This window comes from Trichoderma asperellum, chromosome 7 (assembly GCF_020647865.1).
Source record: "Trichoderma asperellum chromosome 7, complete sequence".
Lineage (NCBI taxonomy): Eukaryota > Fungi > Ascomycota > Sordariomycetes > Hypocreales > Hypocreaceae > Trichoderma > Trichoderma asperellum.
The window spans coordinates 1,348,324-1,366,072 of record NC_089421.1 but is presented as its reverse complement, the minus strand read 5'-3'; the positions used below and the strand labels follow the sequence as shown (position 1 = coordinate 1,366,072).

The following is a 17,749-nucleotide window of genomic DNA, read 5'->3' as shown; positions in this document are numbered from 1 at the left end:
GAGCATTTACTAGCAATCTACTCCGTAATACCCGGGTATGATCTCTCACTCATAAAGTGATGGAGCAATGCTGTTGGCAGTGCCAGAATGTCGATCCTAAAACTTTATTCCACATATACACGTAACAGCGATCAAAGTTCATATGCAGCGATGATCTGCAGATCCAGATCTAGCATTTTCTCTCGTATGTAGAAGCGGATCATGCAGATTGAAACGTAATATACCTGTACTAGTGGCTGCCGCTTGATCAGCTCCAGGGTGGGGGCGCCGAGTACAAGAATCTCCTCCAAGTGACGAACATATGTACATGAAGAAGCGAAATACATTTGTCTCAGCAAAAGCGAAGTCAAGTCGATACTCTAAGTAATGGTATAGATATAATTTTTGTAGAATCTTTTCTATCGGCGGATCGGGGATAGTCGATGGCTTCAAATTGATAACTTCATAATATAAGACATACACGTACTTCTGGGTCTCGTATTATGGAATTATCAACCACGTAGTTAAAAATAAAGATTAATTAACTAATTTAAATATACATTATGAACATCTTCTTATAGAACATGGTGATTATTTTTAAGTGTATAACCAGCTTTGCGTACTCGCTTAGGATTTAAGCCCTACATGAGACGAAGACCTTCTTTTAGCGATCAGCATGGCTGGTATGTTTACGGCAGCTGCGTAGTATGTACATAGATTCAAGCAGAAGATGCGTTTTATGTTTGTGAGTGGCCTATGAGCACTAGGCCTGGTCTCGTAGGTATAACTGATGCATGCCTCTTTTTTAATTTCTTGTTTCGTCCTTTGCAATTCTACAATACACAGTGTATCATTATATAGCATAAAACGATTGATTAAGAAATAGAACCGGATGTTATAGCAATAATACACTGTTATGGAAAGAATACAAGGGACTAGAACTTCTTTGACACAACGATTTTCTCTGTATTTAGAGCTACGTATAGCAATGGATAATCTCAGTTTGCCAAATCCTCATAGCCAAAGATAAAATGGTGGAATTGGTATATTAGAATCCCATATCAACAATGGATATCTCGACGATAATGCGTAGTTGAATGAGGCGCACACCCCGCTAACCCTTGTGCAGGTCGTGTGCAATAAAGCATTAAATTGTTGGATATAAGTTTAAAAAATAAGAATAAATGAAAAATAGAAATAAAGTAAAACTTTACTCCTTTGTGAATACTTCTGCATCTTCCTTGGTAATGTCGGCATTTGATGTCTCTGGGAAGAATTGTCTTCTGTCTTCGGCATATCCACTATTGGACAACAGTTAGCGAAAGTGGCTTAGGACTATGTTATCATTGGCTCAACTCACAAAATAACGTCAATTTCATCCAAAGTCTTGCCTTTCGTCTCTGGAAGAAAGAAGAAAGCCCAAATAGTTGCAAGTAGCATCCAGGACGCGAAGAAGAACCAGGTGCCATAGCCTAGAGAGGCAAAGATATATGGCAGTGCCTTCGTAATAACGAACTGAGTGAGCCTGCATATAAGCGTTAGAGTAACAGTAGTCTTAGAATATTTGGTAGGTTTCATACCATTGGCAGAGTGCCGCCCATGTTCCAGAAAAGTTACGTAAAGCTCCTGGGAAGATTTCGGCCGCAACAATCCAAGGAATTCCATTAAGTCCGAAGGACCAGCTAAAAAAAAAATTAGATACGAAGAGAGCAAAAGGGAAACATAGGTGGGATGTCATACAAGACAGAATATATCATGATCATAGCAGTTGCAGCCCTGCCACCAGTTGCAGTGGATGATGAAAGCTGCTGTCCGGCTTTGATGATGTCGGCTGGATGTCCAATCTTGACATATGCACCGATAAACCAAAGACAGAGTGAGCAAGCAATTGATGAGAGAATAGTCGGATGTCGGCGGCCCCATATATCGATTAAGAAGACGTAGAAAATTATTGAAGCAACTGCCTTGACAAGGCCATAGATGCCAGTGTAGAGAGAGACATCTGTAATACCCAATGAGGCAAATAGTGTAGGCGAATAGTAATTAATAGCTTTCATACGTGGTATCGTTAGCCAATAACAACTTCAATAAATTGTTTTTTTTTTTTTTTTTTTTTTTTTTTTTTTTTTGCTTACCTGCTGCTCCAGACATATTTTGCAGGGCAAAAGAGCAGAATACGAGAATGACACGATTGCGCATGCCCTTGCGAGATAATTCGTACAGAGCCCCACGGAAGAGTGCCCATGACCCAGTGCCGTATCTACTCGCGATGTTGGCTTCCTCCATCAGGCGACTTCGGATCATTTGTATGTCTTCTTGTATGTCTATAGTGTATATGAGCTAGCTGTCTTCTTTGGTAGTATGTTGAGGATATATCTTACACTGATGATCGCGTGGGAGCTGGCGAATTTGTTCCAGAGCCTTTGTTCCTTCTTCGACTTTATCATTTCGAAAGAGCCATAGAGGACTTTCGTGTAGAAACACGGCTCCAAGCAGCAGCATGCCGCAGGGGATAATTTGAACGGCCATGGGAATGCGCCATGAAGCTGTTGAGCTTTGGTCCATATTCTGATTGATTCCGTAGTTGATCCAAAAGCCAATGACAGATCCAATTTGATACGCAATTTCGAAAAGGCCAGTGAGTATACCGCGAATAGAAGGGATGGAAAGCTCGGCAATGTAGCTTGGAACGGTGGCGGTGATTCCACCGCAGGCAAGCCCGGTTAGAACTCGACCAGCATCTATTTGCTAAAAGTTAGCAATAACGGACTGGAAGGCATCTCGAACACATATGGAATGGACTGACAGATGTTCGATAGTGAGTGTGTTGCAGCCGTCATAATGACTGCACCAATAAGGAATACCACATTGGAAGTGAAAAGCGCCCACTTGCGACCTATTTTTTCGGTGACTATTTCTCATAGTTAACGACAAGAACCGGATATGAGTATATCCCGGACCTACTAAAGAAGCAAAAAATGGCCCCAAAGAAAGCACCCGCTTGGAAAGCAGAAGTGATGTTACTCGAAATGCTACTCGCATCGGCCGGTAAAATATTAAAGTCCTTTTTAAAACTTGCGCGAGCAATTGTCGTTCCGAGAAATGCGCCATCATAGCCAAAGCTGAGTCACCGAGGTATCAGAGAAGTTCATGCAACAACACCCAGGCTAGAGATACTCACAGTAGAGAACCGGTAGCAATGACTGCAGCCTCAAAATACAACCGCCAGTTGTACACCTCTTTCGGCGTTGGCCGATCTTCAACGGCACGAAATCCACCCATAATGTTGAGGGGGGCTTATTATTTGCTGTGTCAAGAGTGTAGGCACACAAGACAAGTCCACTTGGGATGGCAAAAAATAAATCGTCCAGGAATGAAGCCAAGGGCCATTAAGAGATCGGCATAGTGAAAAGAGCGGATAACGTCGTCAGTTATATGAACGTTGTAAAGTCTGTCCATCACAACTTCGGCCTGGTGCCATCGGATCTGGAGAGAGAGGATGGTGGAGTCTTCGCCAACTAGCAAAAATCTGGGGTTGTTTTCCGCCGAATCAGCGTACCCCAGCTTTGGCTGAGCGATACCGAACGTGGTGTCGTGCGGGGAAGTTTGGGGAGAATATGGAGTACATGAACTGACTTTTTTCTGGAAATACTGAGAACATGGGAGAAAATCCATAACGAACCACAGGAGACATGCCGACCTGTCGGCAAAAATGGAAACCATTGACGCCCTTTTGCGCCTCCTAACTAGAACAACGTGGGCTGCCGACGGATTATTGCCGGTGGCGCAGCGCTACCGCAAGAGTGGCGAATTGGAACTATGAGGCCAATGACAATGTTTGGTGCTTGGCAGCTAAGCGATGTATCCGATATCCGAGCCGATCGGCTCTATACGAAGCGAGTCGGTATTTGGGTATTTGTGGCTTCAAGAAACTGCCGTCCCGATCGCAACAGAAGCCTGGGTGGCCAACTATTGGTATCCTTGAGACCTAAACGTGCCTATGCAATAGTCTATCGATGTGCTACGCGTGAATAAGCAAAAGGGACAAGGATATCATCGATGTGTGTTGCATAATTATGAGTTCAAAGTGTCACGATTAGCGCGTATATTATAGGTGGTTGAACACAAATCGCGTATTATCGTCGGAGGTACAATAGGAACGAAATAGATAGATAGATACTATGTGTGGATTTGTATACGGACATTGCATGTCGCCAATAAGTTTATGCTCTATTAGATCATAGTATGGAAATTTAACTGATTCGGCGTCCCCTGACCAAGTAAGTCTATGGTTTTGGCTACTCTTACTGTGAACCCTTGGCGATGCTTTTCTCAGTTGCCTCCAGAGCACCAGCAACGCCAACAATCCACTCTTGCTGCGTCGCGTTGTCAAATTTTGGGTATGGTCGCCTACAATGGCAGCTCTCTTGAGGATATCCACGCAGCTTTGCTACTATCCATTTCGTACCATTAATCCCGCCCTTTGCAAATCCCCATTCCATCTTAGAGAGCTCCAATTGCAGTGCGGTAGCCTCCTTCACTTTGCCAGCCATAAAGAGGTTGTAAATTTGGATACAGGACTTTGAAGATTGCGAATGCCTTGGTTAGCAATGCTCACTAATTAATGTCATGATGCATGTTTCCCGCGCCAAACTTACTCTGGGGTATAAATTTGCAACACCGGTAATAGTGCCTGTACCACCGACAGATAAAGCTGGAACAAGCCAATCGCTCTGGCCTGCAAGTGCACTGAAGTCCTGAGGGCTGTAAGTGGCGGCGATGCGCGATACTTTGGCAATACCACCACATGTCAGCTTCACGCCGACTATATTCTTATGCTTGGCAAGACGATCGAGCATTTCGGAGTCGACATCGAGTCCTGCAACCACACCGGGAAAGTTGTATATTACGATGGGGATTGGGCTTGCATCGGCTGCCTATTCAGTTTACATTAGCATCAGCGCTGCATAACCACGTAAATTGATGGAGATTGCTTCCGCACCTCTTCGAAGAACGCAACAATGGCGTCTTTGCTCATTGCAAAGTGGAAATAGCTGGGCACAAGGACCAAAACATAGTCTGCGCCTGCTTCTTGAGCCATCTTCGTCTCGGCAACGACATCTCGTGTGCACTGTCCATTGCATCCCAAAGTAATGATGATATCCGGTTCTCCGGCCTCGGCAGCGATGCGCCTTGTTAATCTGATGAGCTTGATCTTTTCCTCTTTGGTTAATGTCACAGCCTCGCCATTGGTCCCAGCCAGCACAACTAGGTTGATACACGTTAGCCCTTGTCACAGCATAGAGAGTCAATGCGCTTACCTCCATGAAGACCAGAAGTAATTAGAAACCTCAAGTGCTGCTCTTGCAAATCCCAGTCTATATCTTGAGCGTCATTGCTGCTGAACCAGGTTAGACAAGGCACATGAATGCCCGGTGGAAACGGCTTGACTACTTGTTGTAATGAGCCCATTGTTGCTAGTATCGAGGGAGAAAATGTATGCCGTGGACGCGTCTAGAATCAAAGAATGGATTGATTCAAATAACGCGACAGTGTCAAGGTTCTGGGAAGAAGTCTTTGGAGATCAATCAATGCTGAGGATGCGAGTCAATGACTTATATAGTGCCCCGCAGAGTGCGATAAGACTGAGAAATATCAGTACACAGAGGTCAAAAGCTCTTTGTAGAAAGAGAGATCAAAATCTCTAGATAGCAAGATAAAGTCGCCAACTTGCCAGTCAGATGCGGGTAAGCGCGCATTGCCGGCTATCAGATCAACTTTCAATCCAGGCGAAGCGAAGCGATACTGCTGATGTGGAGTTTCTTCTGCCGATGAGAGCTGTTCCCGATACTGCCGACCCGAGAAGACACCGCCAACAGCCTTTTGTGCGGGGTGAATCACAAGATCGCAAAAGACGAATTAAATACTGAATGCATTACGGAGCGAATATCCGCACGAGTTTTGGTGGCTTCTTGGCGAGCCTGGACTTCTTCCAACACTTGCGCCGTAATTCTTGCATTCCCGGCAACGCCCTCCATTCTCATTATTTGCGCCTTGATCCACACCTTCTCCTCTTCATCGTGTTCTTCCGCGCCCAGCATTAAGAGAGGCCAGAGCATATTTACCGGAAGCGAATCCCCAGGTGCTAAATTGGACGAAATCTGGTGGGCCAACTTGCGGATTTGAGCCAGAGCATCGGCTGCTTCCTTGGTCAATGGCAAGTGTTTGTAAGCGACACGATGAAGATGCACTTTGCTAGCGTAGTAATTGGATAAGTATGTGCGAAACGCCCTGGTGATGGTGAAAGCCAAGTGTGCTGAAATATGAGGCTCTGAGAGCTTTCCAGCAACTGCATAATCCATTAGGGGTGGGCGCTGGTCGTATAGCGATCGCAAGTCGGAGGCAATGGAAGCGCCGATGTTCATGACTTCTATCTCATCTTCCACTGTGCCTCTCGACCTATGCCAAGGATCAATTTTCGATATGCGGCCCATGAAGCTTTGAACCTTTTGAAAAAAGACAATACCAGGTTGGTAGAGGACCTGAAACAAAACATCTTCAATGTCGTCGCTGGATGCTTCCTGACTTCTCGCGGTATCGTCCGTTTCAGCATCGAAGCTCGCGGGTGAAGGCTCTATAATCTCAATTTCATCGTCCCGTGATAGGAATAGCCCTTCGCCTCCAGCAGATACCGCTCTAGCATCCAACAACCGAATCCAAAGAAGCACTTGCTTTTCGACATGTGAGAAAGAGGCCTTGTCCCCCATCTGGAATATCGTATACGCCTGTTTGAGATAGCGATGCGCCATATCAAGCCTGCTGTCTATTATGTCGACATAGCTTAGGAAGAATAGCGCGGCGAGGAGGCATTCGCGCGCCAGACTGTGCTCGTTGAGGGAATCCGGATCGTGCGCCTCTACTTCAATGACGGCTTCCTGGTAGTGATTTTGGTCGTCAAAGGCCCAAGAGGGATTGCTACGACACAAAAGAGTATTTGAGAATGCCAAGATAGCACAGCGTAGCACGCGGGAGCTTTTTGACATCGCGACAAGGCCTTGGCGGATTGATGACCATTTCCTCTGAGACTCAACTCCGGCTAGGATTGGCGGTATAGCAGATTTGATGAAGAATTCCATTAACCTTTCGCTTGAACCAGAAGTAGTTTGATCGATGGGCTGATTTCCGTTCTCTTGTATGGCTGTATTAGTATATGTGTTGATTGTTAGGGGATCTGTGTGCCTGTTCACAAATGAACTAGCTTCCTACCGCACATCGTGAGTTATATGATCTTTCACAAAGTCCATAACAGGCAGGGGAAATTTTAGTGTATATAAATGGGATTTAAGAACACCTACTATAAGATTTGCGTTAAGAGGAATGGTAGTCGTCATATCGGGGCTTTCTTGCTGCCACAAACTGCTGCTTGGATCCCACATGAAGCTAGCGTAGTCAAAGACTTCGTCCATGGCCTGCAGCGTTCGTAATCCAGAGGCAGCCGGCGATCGGTCGGTGGACGGAGATATGGTTGGCTGGCTATCACCTGCAGGCCTCTCACCATTGGCGTCATTCCGTTGTTTGGACAATGCAACAGCGTGAAGTGGTCGCCACTTGCATTCCAAGTTTAGCCGCTCGCAGTGCGAGCATCGGGGTCGCTGCTCGTCGCATTTTACTTTGCGACGTCTTTGTAAACATGGTACATCAGCAACGACTTCTACACCTTACTAAAAAGCTGCGAGGTAGGAAGCCTCACTTGCAAGTCAAACATCCGCAGCGTGACCTGTTGTAACGTCTCGTCGGCCCAGCGCGTTGTGGCGAGACCGCGTTCATATTATCATCATTGGAAGAAGGTTGTGGCATCATGAAAGAGAGAGGTTCTAGTAGTTGATGAACATCACAGATACTCAATGATGAATATTAGAAGCGTAATATTCCATATCATCAGAGGAATACCCCTTTGATCGACAATGTGACTTCCATGTATCGCGAAAGCTGCGAGAAGAATGTTGGAGAAGCCATGCCTGTCAAATCTTTAGCAAATTAAGTTAGCGTTGGAGAAAAGTAGGACGAGTTATTGGAGCTATAATTCCATCATGTGACAGACTTCGTATATCTAATTCATGGTATTTCAACGCCAAAGCTACGTATGTACGATATTTGCATTGAGCCATATTTATGTAAAGTCACAATTCATATCAGTAAGTTATCTCATCGTCAAAAGATAAATCATGGACAGTCGTAATTGGAAAAAACGTTCATACATGGATATGTTCTAGTTTTGCACTAATGTGCAGCACGCTAATCCTTACGAGCTAACTCAATAAGTTGAACACGAGCGAGGCATGCTGAACTTTGCTTACGTTTCGCAGCATCTGGAGATAGTCCATGAATGCGGGATGGCCAAGCCAAGCTAACACTTGTAATAAAGTGGCAAAACTCGCTGATTCACAGTCCCGAGCTGCCAATATACGCCAGCGATCTTGTACTGTCCATGTCGAACGTGAAGGGAATGTTGCTTGGATTACTACGAGACTCGAGTTATTTTTTCTTTGCTATAGTGCGTATGATGTACAATTCATTGGATGAGCTCAGAGCCAGCTGTACCCACCACGCTACTGCGTTCTCGCCATCAGTATCCACGAATAGACTAAGCTGTCGACAGCAGTACTCGTTGTAAGCAGAAAAAGTGCACCACGAAGGCATCTTTTTTCAATTGCAAATTTAGCACACAGTTCTCAGGCCAGCTTGAGTTTAGTAAATTTTGAGAATTACCTTAATTCACATAAAGTACATGTATCTAACTGAATCATTGTCTTCACCCAATTGAGTCCTAGAACAAATTTTGCTATGAACAGCTTGACTACTCACTATTACTCGGTGCAACTCTATTTATGCAGCGAGGAATTCTGTTAGATTGATAACGTTCAAGATATAAAAATTGTGAGAAGAAACGTTCCCGTTACCGATTTCGGCTTGACGAGATGCGTCCGGACACGCCGAGTAAATTAATAATAACTGGGTTGAGCAGCTCATTCCGACCCCGCCGCCAGATTTCCCAATTAGGAAACCTGTGATGGTCTCAGGCCGTCGTTTCAGGCATTCAATTCAAGAGCAAAGCTGTATATAAGACGACGCAATTCGGCCTTTCTGAGATTTTTTTTTTCAATCCAGAATACACCAAGACTTCCAACAATCACAACAACACATCCAATTATACACTTTTATCAAAGAATCTACACCAATCAAGGCCAATTTCTCTGCTTCTATTATATCCTTGCCTTATCGTTGCCTGAGTCCTGCCTTTCGGTCGGCCTCATAGTTACTGTCGGTGCCCGCTTACGTCATCCTTACCCTTCTTCAGCTAACAATTAATTATCATCTAGCATCCACCTCATATATATCAAGATCTCTATTGCTTATTTTCCAATTATTTTAAACTATTAAAATGTCGGCCAAGGACATCGCGCAAAACGGCTGGACTGCTCTGCCCTTGGATCCCAGCAAGCTCTTTGGCGGCAAACCGTTTAGGAATGCACCTGAACCTCTTCTGGTTTCTGATATCAAGTTTCCGGAAGATGACCCCATCGTCGCCAAAGTCCGAAGCTATGCCAAAGAAAAGTTGCCAATTCAGACTTACAATCATAGCATGAGAGTTTTTTATTATAGTATGCAAGCACAAGTAATCCAAATAAAAATGGCTAAATAGCTAACATTCTATTCTATAGCGACCGCCATTGTCAAGCAGCAGTTCCCTGAACATGCTGAAACATTTTCTCCTTCAACCCTTGCACTAGTCTCTCTCTTGCATGATATCGGAACCGCTGAGGAGAACTTGGCAGCTACCAACATGTCTTTTGAGTTTTACGGAGGTTTCAAAGCCATGAATCTTCTCTTGGAGCTTGGAGCATCCAAAGACCAGGCCGAGGCCGTCGCTGAGACAATCATCCGCCACCAAGATCTTGGGACCGTGGGAAATATCACGTTCATGGGCCAAGTCATCCAGCTGGCTACGATTTACGATAATGTCAGCGACCATCCATACTTGAAAAATCTCACGGAAATTATCCACACCAAGACTCTTAAGGATGTTGTTGAAGCCTTCCCTCGTCAGCAGTGGCTTGGATGCTTCGCTAAGACAATTGATGAAGAAGAGCGACTCAAGCCTTGGTGCCATAGTACACACATTCCCAACTTCTCTGACGGGATCCGGGGCAACAAGTTCATGCAGCAATATGAGTGAGTAGTGAGATAACTTACCATTGTTGCATCAATCTATTTTTATGATATAATATGGGAACACAAAAATATACAAAGTAGTCAGCGTCGGAAACTAATCTACCTAGCTATGTACACAAAATACAACATGTTCTCATCATATTTTCATTCAACATATAATTGTATGACACTTGGAAGCAATTTTTTAAGGTAGAGTTCATTAGGTGACCAAGTAATACATTGCGCGACCATCGTATCTGTTTCTTTATGGTTCGATTTGTATGGCGAGTTTACATAAATGTTACTAGGTTGATCTATGCCACGACGTAATATGGTAATAAACGATACATGTAACCAACAAGTCGTTATCACGTGCTACTATTAGGATAGCCTGTGTTACCTATATAATGTAGGTAACGTATGAAGCATATGATGCGCTTTTTTCCTGAAATACCTCGTTCCCCCGCTTTCAGGTACAGACATGCTCTTTTTTCTTACATCGGATCTCCAGAATATCTGCTTGCGCTCAAAATGTCTAGATGCATACCAGAGATCAATTTTGCCCCGTATCTTGTCGATGCCACATCGTTGGAGGGTCGAGAGACTATCCAAGCCATTTACGATGCGGTTTCTTCATGGGGGTTTTTCTTGCTAACTAACACACCGGTAACACAAAACCAGCAGACAGCGTTGCTGAACTCGGCGAAACAGTTCTTCGATCTCCCAATGGAAAAAAAGGTTGCCTTGGATGTTGCAAACGGAGGCGTCGCTTGGCGAGGTTATATGCCTCTTGGAGGGGAATACACTCATGGTCGCCAAGATTGGAAAGAAGGGTTTTATGTCGGACCAGAGCACGAAGACGACCACGCACTTACAGGCATGCCTCTACATGGACGGAATCAGTTTCCTGACGCTGATCTTCCAAGCATGCGTAACGACGTCTTGAAATATCTCGAGCAAGGTAGTGAGCTTGGTAAGATGCTGACTGAAGTTCTGTCTCTGGGCTTAAAGCTGGAGAAAAATGAATTGCGTCGTGCATGGCTGGAGCCTGAGCCAATATTGTTGTTTCGGTGCTTCAAATATTCACCCTTGCTAGAGGCTACAGAATCTCAGAGTCTCAAAGAGAGCTTTGGAATTGGAGAACACACAGATTTCGGGTATCTGACCATATTGAAAGTTGACTCTCCTGGTCTTCAGGTAGGCATGTGCGGATGGCTGAGCTCGCAATTCGTATTGACGAAACCCCTAGATTCTTTCCCCATCTGATGAATGGGTAGACGTGCCTGTCATTGAGAACGCATTTATTGTTAACGGTATCAAAATGATCAAGCACCTATGAACTACGTGAATAAGACGCTAATACAGCTATACAGTGGGCGACATGTTAGATCAACTTACCCACGGTCGCTTTCGCTCGCGGCCACACCGCGTGCAGCGACCCAAATCCGTATCTCCTCCCCGATACTCTTTCCCTCTTTTCTTTGACTTTGCTTGGAACACGAAGATGCAACGTCTATCGCTTGACCATTTGCCTCCGCTCACAGCTGAGGAACAAGAATTGGCGCGCAAGCGGTGGGCAAATACGAGCTTCCGGAAGGTTGAGGGCACTTGGGCACAGTATCTTGCAAAAAAGGTACAAAAAGTGTTTCCAGATCTTAATCTTCCAGACTTTGAGCCAAATAAAGCACCATCAACAAGATTTACTAGAGTAGTAAAAGCTTAGAGTCTGAAGCGGGGCGACCAAGTCTTTGTGGAATGTTGATGGTGGTGTCTGAGCATTGTATTTCCATTTAATGAGTGATGAGTGCTTTTATTAGTTATACTTGCTATGATATCAAACCTATTCAATTAAATAGAAGCTATTCTATACTTCTATCTGAGCCGGTCTTCCCTCCCATGCTCTTTTCAGCAGCTCGCGGATCGGATCCCTTTCCACAGGTCTAGGATTCCAAAATGGCTTCTTTAGTAGATTATCTACTGCCACCTCAATGTCCTCTTCTTTCAGACCAAGGTCCTTTAAACTATAAGTAATTTGCAATTTAGATAATAGTTTGTTCAGGCCACCGACTGCATCTCCATTACTTTCCGGAATAATATTTGACAACTCCTTCATGATTTCGGGGATGCTTGGAGCGATATATGCCAGCGCATGAGGCAAAATAATTGCATGCGTTTCCGCGTGTGGCAGATTGAAGGTGCCCCCAAGGACATGGCACAGTTTATGATGCAGGGCTACGGATGCCCCAGCGAGACATTTCCCGCAGAACCAAGCGCCCAGTAGAGCATCTGAGCGAGCCTCGATGTCTTTTGGATTTTGCATGACTTTAGGTAGCGACCTAGCCAGAGTTTGGATGCCTTTGATTGCAAACATGCTCGTGATAGGATTGGCATCTTGAGCATATAGAGCCTCGACTATTCAACGTTTTTATGTTAGCAACTGCAAGCTGGGGCGTAAAAGGCTGCTGTCAACAAAGACGTACCCGCATGAGCCATAGCATTAAGGCCACTTGTAGCGCTTATATTAGTAGGTAGTGACAACGTTAACTTCACGTCGTAAATAACAACTGCTGGAATGGCTTTCCGATCAATATGAGTAACTTTTACTCGGTTCTCCGTTTGGCCAACTATGGGCGTCATCTCGCTACCAGCATACGTAGTCGGGATGCAGATGTGAGGCAACCCTGTCCGAACAAATAATGCTTTGCCTAAACCCACGGCACTCCCACCACCAATTGATACAACACAGTCGGCATTCACGGATCCGGCTTGCTTTAATGCTTCTTCGGTTACTTCCTTCGGCGTATGCATTGTGACTTGAGTAAACGAGCCAGCAATCTGTCCATTTAAAATTTTCGCAATATCGTCAACATAAGATGTCTTTGTAGGCGTTGTCAATATGAGTGGGTTGGTACAGTTGAGCTTGGCAAGTTCATCGGGAACCTTGGATAGGCTGCCCTCTCCAAAGATGACTCTTTGGGAGCTCTCAGTGTAGTCAAAAAGTCTCATTTTGTAGTAGTAGATTGGAAAAAACAAAAATGTGCTGACAGTTCTAAATAACGTATGTAGCGGAAAAGCTCTAAAAGATTGGTATTTAGAGAGACGGGCTATAGCGTTACATATATCTTTATATGTCAGCTTAAAGCTCAACTCAATTACTCGACCAGAGGTGACCAAGCTATTACGCAGTTTAAATGTCGCCGCCGCCGTCATTTACGTTGCCATGAATCAGCACTTAGTAAGTTCTGTCTGGGCATTTATGGATCCTGGTCCACCAAGATCTTAATCGGAGGGCTACTGGAAGCGTTCCCTATACGTCGGCATGATTGTGCGGCATTCTATGTCGTGAATTGATTCAACTTTCCCTGACATCAGATTTTATGTTTTTATTCAGCCTCATAGCGTCATTTGCTTGATCTACAGTCCACACTTTCGCTGGGCTAGGGGATGTGTGTCAGCCAAAATCCATAGACGACTGTAGTGGCGCTTAGTTGGAGACATTGTATGTATTTAGCGAATGGTTAGCACCTACAAACGCAGTCACGTGCAAACACGTTGATCCCCAATGCTCGCTATTGTGTTAGTTCTTCAGCCAAAGTATGTAAGCAGCGGAGGTTCAATCTCAATCCATATACTGTTCCCGTCCTATTTAATATGAAATCAGCAAGTTGAGCAATGGCCTCAGCATATTGAAGAGACTTAAAGACAAAATTCTATTCCGCGGAGCGTGTTCATGGTCGTGTTGTCAAATGTCTGCAGAAGCTCTTCCTGTTGAGATCCCCGGAGCTCAGGCCGAGCCACCGGATTCGCGAGACGGCAAGCCCCTTACAAAGCAGCCGAGGCGCAGAGCTTGCAACGAGTGCAAGCAGCAAAAGGTATGAGAGTAATATCTACCGTTTACACATGGTATTTTTTCATGCATTAATGGCTCGTACTTTTTACAGCTTCGGTGTGATTTGGTTGCCAATGACGCTGTCTCTAGCATATGCTCTCGCTGCCAGAGGCTCCAACTTACATGCAAGATAGACAACGGCTTTCGTAGGACGCGGAAGAGAAGGTAAGCCTTTTGAAACTAGCGACTAACGTAAAGGGAGCTAACGATATGATGTCTCATTTCCAGGAAATCTTTCGAGCTGGAGAATGAAGTCAGAGAGCTTAAACGCCGACTGGCCACCCGTGAAGCAAGCAGTAATGCAGCGATCGAATGGCCAATCATAGCTCCAGCTGCACCTTGTTAGTATAATTAAAGAAAGACTGAAGTCACCGCATAAACCGCCACGCGAAAGCTAACGGTGCTGCTTCTTATGTGTTACAGCAGAGACTCGGGCCAGCGATGCTATCCAATCATCAGCCTCCAACACGTCAGGCCCATCGTTGGATCCAAAAGAAAGCTCCCGTGTCCCTGGCTTGACGACTCAGCCGGTCATTGACCAGCCTCAAGCGGCGCGAAGATCAATCATTGCCATTCCAGGGCCCAGGAAACTAGGCAATGTTGAGCTCTCTGTCGAAGAGATTGATGAACTATATCTGATGTAAGACTGTCAGGAATATCTATCCTGTTGAAATTGAAATGAGCTCACAATTTCATGTAGCTATATACTCCACTACCATCCATATCTACCGTTTCTGGATCCAGGGACAACCATTCACGAGTATTACGAGTCATCTGAGCTGCTTTTCTGGTCCATCATCTCTGTCGCTGCTCGACGGCTGCAGAGCCATCCAACGCTTCTGCAGAAGCTGGCAAGAAGTGTTACAGACTACCTATGGAAGACGCTTCGCTCAATTCCTTACTCTCTTAGAGTAGTACAAAGCCTAATACTTCTTTGTACTTGGCCATTTCCGACTAGCAGTAGCACTGCCGACCCAACGTATATGCTAGCAGGCATGATGGTACAGCTTGGGACACAAATGGGTCTTCATCGCGCACTTAGTGCAGAGGATTTCGTCAAGGTCCCTCTGCATCTCAGCATGTATGAATATTCGGAATGGATCAAGACATGGGAATCTTGCAATATTGTCGCACAAAGGTAACACGACATGCTCAGAGAAAACGTCCATTCAATTGCTGTTTCATAAATCTAATTTTGTCGCAGCGTGAGTGTTGGATGTGGCCTTCCTGCCACTATACAGATGCAAGATTGGTCCCTCACGATCGCGCCCGAGTCTACAACGTTATCGCCTCATGATATTGCTCTGAAATGGCATCTTCGCATTGAGCAGTTCAGGCATAGGGTGTCACAAGCGTTAACTTCCAATGCTCTAGACCCTGCTGGGTTTACGTCGGTTCGTGAGCGGCTTTCTCTCTATCGGCTTCTGAATGCATCACTTGTTGATTTGGAGCGCGAGGCTATTAACATGACTCGTAATGAACCCTAATCCTCTCAACCTAAGTAAGCTGTTGCTGACATTCTAGCAGCCATAACTCGATGTTATCTCGCGGCCGCTCGACTCCACCTCCATTCGTTTTATCTCCTTGACGAATCAAGCGTCGATGGATATTCTGACCGCATCGTGGTATTATATCAAACGGCATACTCGCTAATAGAACAGTGTCTCGGGATGGACAACGAAGAAAGTGGTTTCTTCCACTATTGCCCTTTTTTTTGTTATCAAGTTTTCGTTTCTGCAGCCTTCATAATTCTCAAAGTCATGATGAATGGATATTTCGAAAAGCTACTCGACGTTGAATCAGGTAAAAAGCTCCTCGACGCTGCTATATCATCACTTCGAAAGATGTCAGTTGCGAACAACGACCTTCCAGGCCGGCTCAGTGACGTGATTGGGTTTTTCTGTACTTTAGCCAACCCTCGTGTTATCAGCGGCGACTCGGTTGACGATTTACGCCTGCGTGTTCGAAATCGCCTTAGCATGAGCATCGTTTATGACTCCCTCTGGGAATGGCGAAAGCATTTCCAATCAGATGGGAATCGCGACGAAAACTCTGCAGAAGCACCAGATAAGTGGACAAATCCCTGCTGCGGCGTTCTCACTAACATCGTATCCACAGCTGCTGTTTAGTTCTGAAGATATGCAAGATGCGATGATGTTTGATCACCTAAGCAGCCTGGCAGATGGATTTAACTTGGATTGGCCGGGATGACAGCGTTTCAGCTTTGCACTGACGTTCAACAAATAAGACACAACACAAATAAGTCAACGTACAATACATATACCACACGGCGACTTGAAGGTCTCTTCGTATTCCATACATACTTTTATATTCAATGTAATCTATAGAAGCAAGCTTTGATTCGCAATCAGTTGGTATATTTACACTCTCTCATACAACTGTCCCCCGGCAGCAGCATCCACCGCAGCCGCCTCTTTCAAGCCTACTATCGTGAACAACTTCTTTGGCGTAAAAGTTGGGTCAATGTCAGTGACGCCAGTCTCCTTTATGCGCTTATATGAGTTGCGAATAGCTCCATATGCCGGGGCAATCGCAGCAAAAGGATAGATGATGATTCTGAAACCCATCTCCTTTGCCTGAGCTACAGACCAGGATGGCGTAGCTCCGTTCTCGACCATGTTCAAGAGGACTGGGGTCGGTGAAAGCACTCGGCACACCTCTCTCGCCTCTTCTTCTGTGGTAATGCCCTCGAGGAAAGCAACATCGGCACCGACAGCAACTGCAGCCTTTAGACGACGAACAGCCTCTTCAAAACCATCGGTCTGCAGAGCATCTGTTCGGGCAATGATAACAATGTCTGAACCCAGCTTCCCTCTGGCGGTAGAGGCAGCACTAATACGTTGCTGAAAGGTGTCGATGCTAACAACCTCCTTTCCTCCAAGGTGCCCACAGCGCTTGGTCTGAATTTGATCCTCGATATGCAGACCAGCGACGCCGCTGCGGTGGTATTGTGCCACCGTGCGAGCAACCATGTTGGGCCCGCCGTAACCCGTATCGGCGTCAGCAATGACGGGGACGCGGGGGTCCAAGTTGGCAATCATTTCAGCATGTTCTCTCATGTCATTGAGCGAAGCGAAGCCCAAGTCTGGCTGGCCGAGCTTTGAAGCACATGTTCCAGCTCCCGTCTATGAAAGACAATTTAGTTAGCACATTGCAAGATTGCATTACATGCATTTGTTGCCAGCGCAGGCAATTTACCATGTAAAGACCATCGAATCCAACTTCTAGCGCAATTCTAGCGCTGAAGCCATCATATACGCCCGGCAGAACAAGCAACTCATTGCCTTCAGCGAGCATTTTTCTAAGCCGAGTTGCGGCCGGAGTGGGGCTGGCCGCATGGCCGTTTGTCCCGTTGGAAGATCCATTTGTGTAAGTCATGTTGAGGTTGGTGTTGTTGAGACTGACGATACCTGAATGATGAGTTCAAGGCAAAGAGGTTAAGACTGCTGGTAAGAATTGAGTAAATTTCAAAGGTTACGGTACAGTGTTATATATCCATCTCTAGAGCCACAACGATTTTCAAAGATTTATGGATCTTGGATGAGGAGCAAGCCGATCGGCGAAACGTCTCCGATCGGCCAGCATCCAACGCCGATCGGCATCATCATCGTGAGATTCTTGGCAAAAGCCAATGCGCAAACTGTTTTC

At 45.4% G+C, this 17,749-nt stretch overlaps 8 protein-coding genes across 8 annotated transcripts; 3 read left to right on the top strand and 5 right to left on the bottom strand.

Moving 5' to 3' along the window:
* Window positions 1–927: 927 nt before the first annotated feature.
* TrAFT101_011217 (uncharacterized protein) lies at window positions 928–3,647 on the bottom strand. Its single transcript, XM_024909089.2, has 9 exons — window positions 3,161–3,647; window positions 2,944–3,101; window positions 2,786–2,890; window positions 2,361–2,720; window positions 2,115–2,303; window positions 1,720–2,029; window positions 1,560–1,661; window positions 1,340–1,504; window positions 928–1,280 (listed from the first exon to the last, which is right to left on the bottom strand). Exons 1-9 carry the CDS (start codon window positions 3,259–3,261, stop codon window positions 1,190–1,192), a joined length of 1,581 nt encoding a protein of 526 aa, XP_024755022.1. The 5' UTR covers window positions 3,262–3,647; the 3' UTR covers window positions 928–1,189.
* A 636-nt stretch (window positions 3,648–4,283) lies between these two features.
* On the bottom strand, window positions 4,284–5,451 carry TrAFT101_011216 (uncharacterized protein; the record flags this gene model as incomplete). Its single annotated transcript, XM_024901465.2, has 4 exons — window positions 4,284–4,559; window positions 4,638–4,916; window positions 4,982–5,247; window positions 5,301–5,451. The coding sequence occupies 4 exons, from the start codon at window positions 5,449–5,451 to the stop codon at window positions 4,284–4,286; spliced, it is 972 nt and encodes a 323-aa protein (XP_024755021.2).
* Window positions 5,452–5,876: 425 nt separating this feature from the next.
* On the bottom strand, window positions 5,877–7,836 carry TrAFT101_011215 (uncharacterized protein; the record flags this gene model as incomplete). The annotated part of the gene is made up of 3 exons (XM_024910377.2): window positions 5,877–7,241; window positions 7,335–7,659; window positions 7,730–7,836. The coding sequence occupies 3 exons, from the start codon at window positions 7,834–7,836 to the stop codon at window positions 5,877–5,879; spliced, it is 1,797 nt and encodes a 598-aa protein (XP_024755020.2).
* A 1,325-nt stretch (window positions 7,837–9,161) lies between these two features.
* Window positions 9,162–10,351, top strand: TrAFT101_011214 (uncharacterized protein). The gene is made up of 3 exons (XM_024902170.2): window positions 9,162–9,300; window positions 9,360–9,641; window positions 9,702–10,351. Exons 2-3 carry the CDS (start codon window positions 9,422–9,424, stop codon window positions 10,214–10,216), a joined length of 735 nt encoding a protein of 244 aa, XP_024755019.1. The 5' UTR covers window positions 9,162–9,300; window positions 9,360–9,421; the 3' UTR covers window positions 10,217–10,351.
* Window positions 10,352–10,645: 294 nt separating this feature from the next.
* TrAFT101_011213 (uncharacterized protein) lies at window positions 10,646–12,050 on the top strand. Its single transcript, XM_024909088.2, has 3 exons — window positions 10,646–11,388; window positions 11,441–11,504; window positions 11,565–12,050. The coding sequence occupies exons 1-3, from the start codon at window positions 10,723–10,725 to the stop codon at window positions 11,912–11,914; spliced, it is 1,080 nt and encodes a 359-aa protein (XP_024755018.2). The 5' UTR covers window positions 10,646–10,722; the 3' UTR covers window positions 11,915–12,050.
* TrAFT101_011212 (uncharacterized protein) lies at window positions 11,989–13,197 on the bottom strand (the record flags this gene model as incomplete). Its single annotated transcript, XM_024904809.2, has 2 exons — window positions 11,989–12,603; window positions 12,672–13,197. The coding sequence occupies 2 exons, from the start codon at window positions 13,195–13,197 to the stop codon at window positions 12,056–12,058; spliced, it is 1,074 nt and encodes a 357-aa protein (XP_024755017.2). The 3' UTR covers window positions 11,989–12,055.
* Window positions 13,198–13,906: 709 nt separating this feature from the next.
* TrAFT101_011211 (uncharacterized protein) lies at window positions 13,907–16,377 on the top strand. The gene is made up of 8 exons (XM_066129178.1): window positions 13,907–14,063; window positions 14,133–14,245; window positions 14,309–14,421; window positions 14,504–14,720; window positions 14,781–15,218; window positions 15,285–15,553; window positions 15,608–16,147; window positions 16,197–16,377. Exons 1-8 carry the CDS (start codon window positions 13,938–13,940, stop codon window positions 16,289–16,291), a joined length of 1,911 nt encoding a protein of 636 aa, XP_065985309.1. The 5' UTR covers window positions 13,907–13,937; the 3' UTR covers window positions 16,292–16,377.
* A 25-nt stretch (window positions 16,378–16,402) lies between these two features.
* On the bottom strand, window positions 16,403–17,544 carry TrAFT101_011210 (uncharacterized protein). The gene is made up of 2 exons (XM_024904808.2): window positions 17,300–17,544; window positions 16,403–17,226 (listed from the first exon to the last, which is right to left on the bottom strand). The coding sequence occupies exons 1-2, from the start codon at window positions 17,477–17,479 to the stop codon at window positions 16,462–16,464; spliced, it is 945 nt and encodes a 314-aa protein (XP_024755015.2). The 5' UTR covers window positions 17,480–17,544; the 3' UTR covers window positions 16,403–16,461.
* Between the last annotated feature and the right edge of the window lie 205 nt (window positions 17,545–17,749).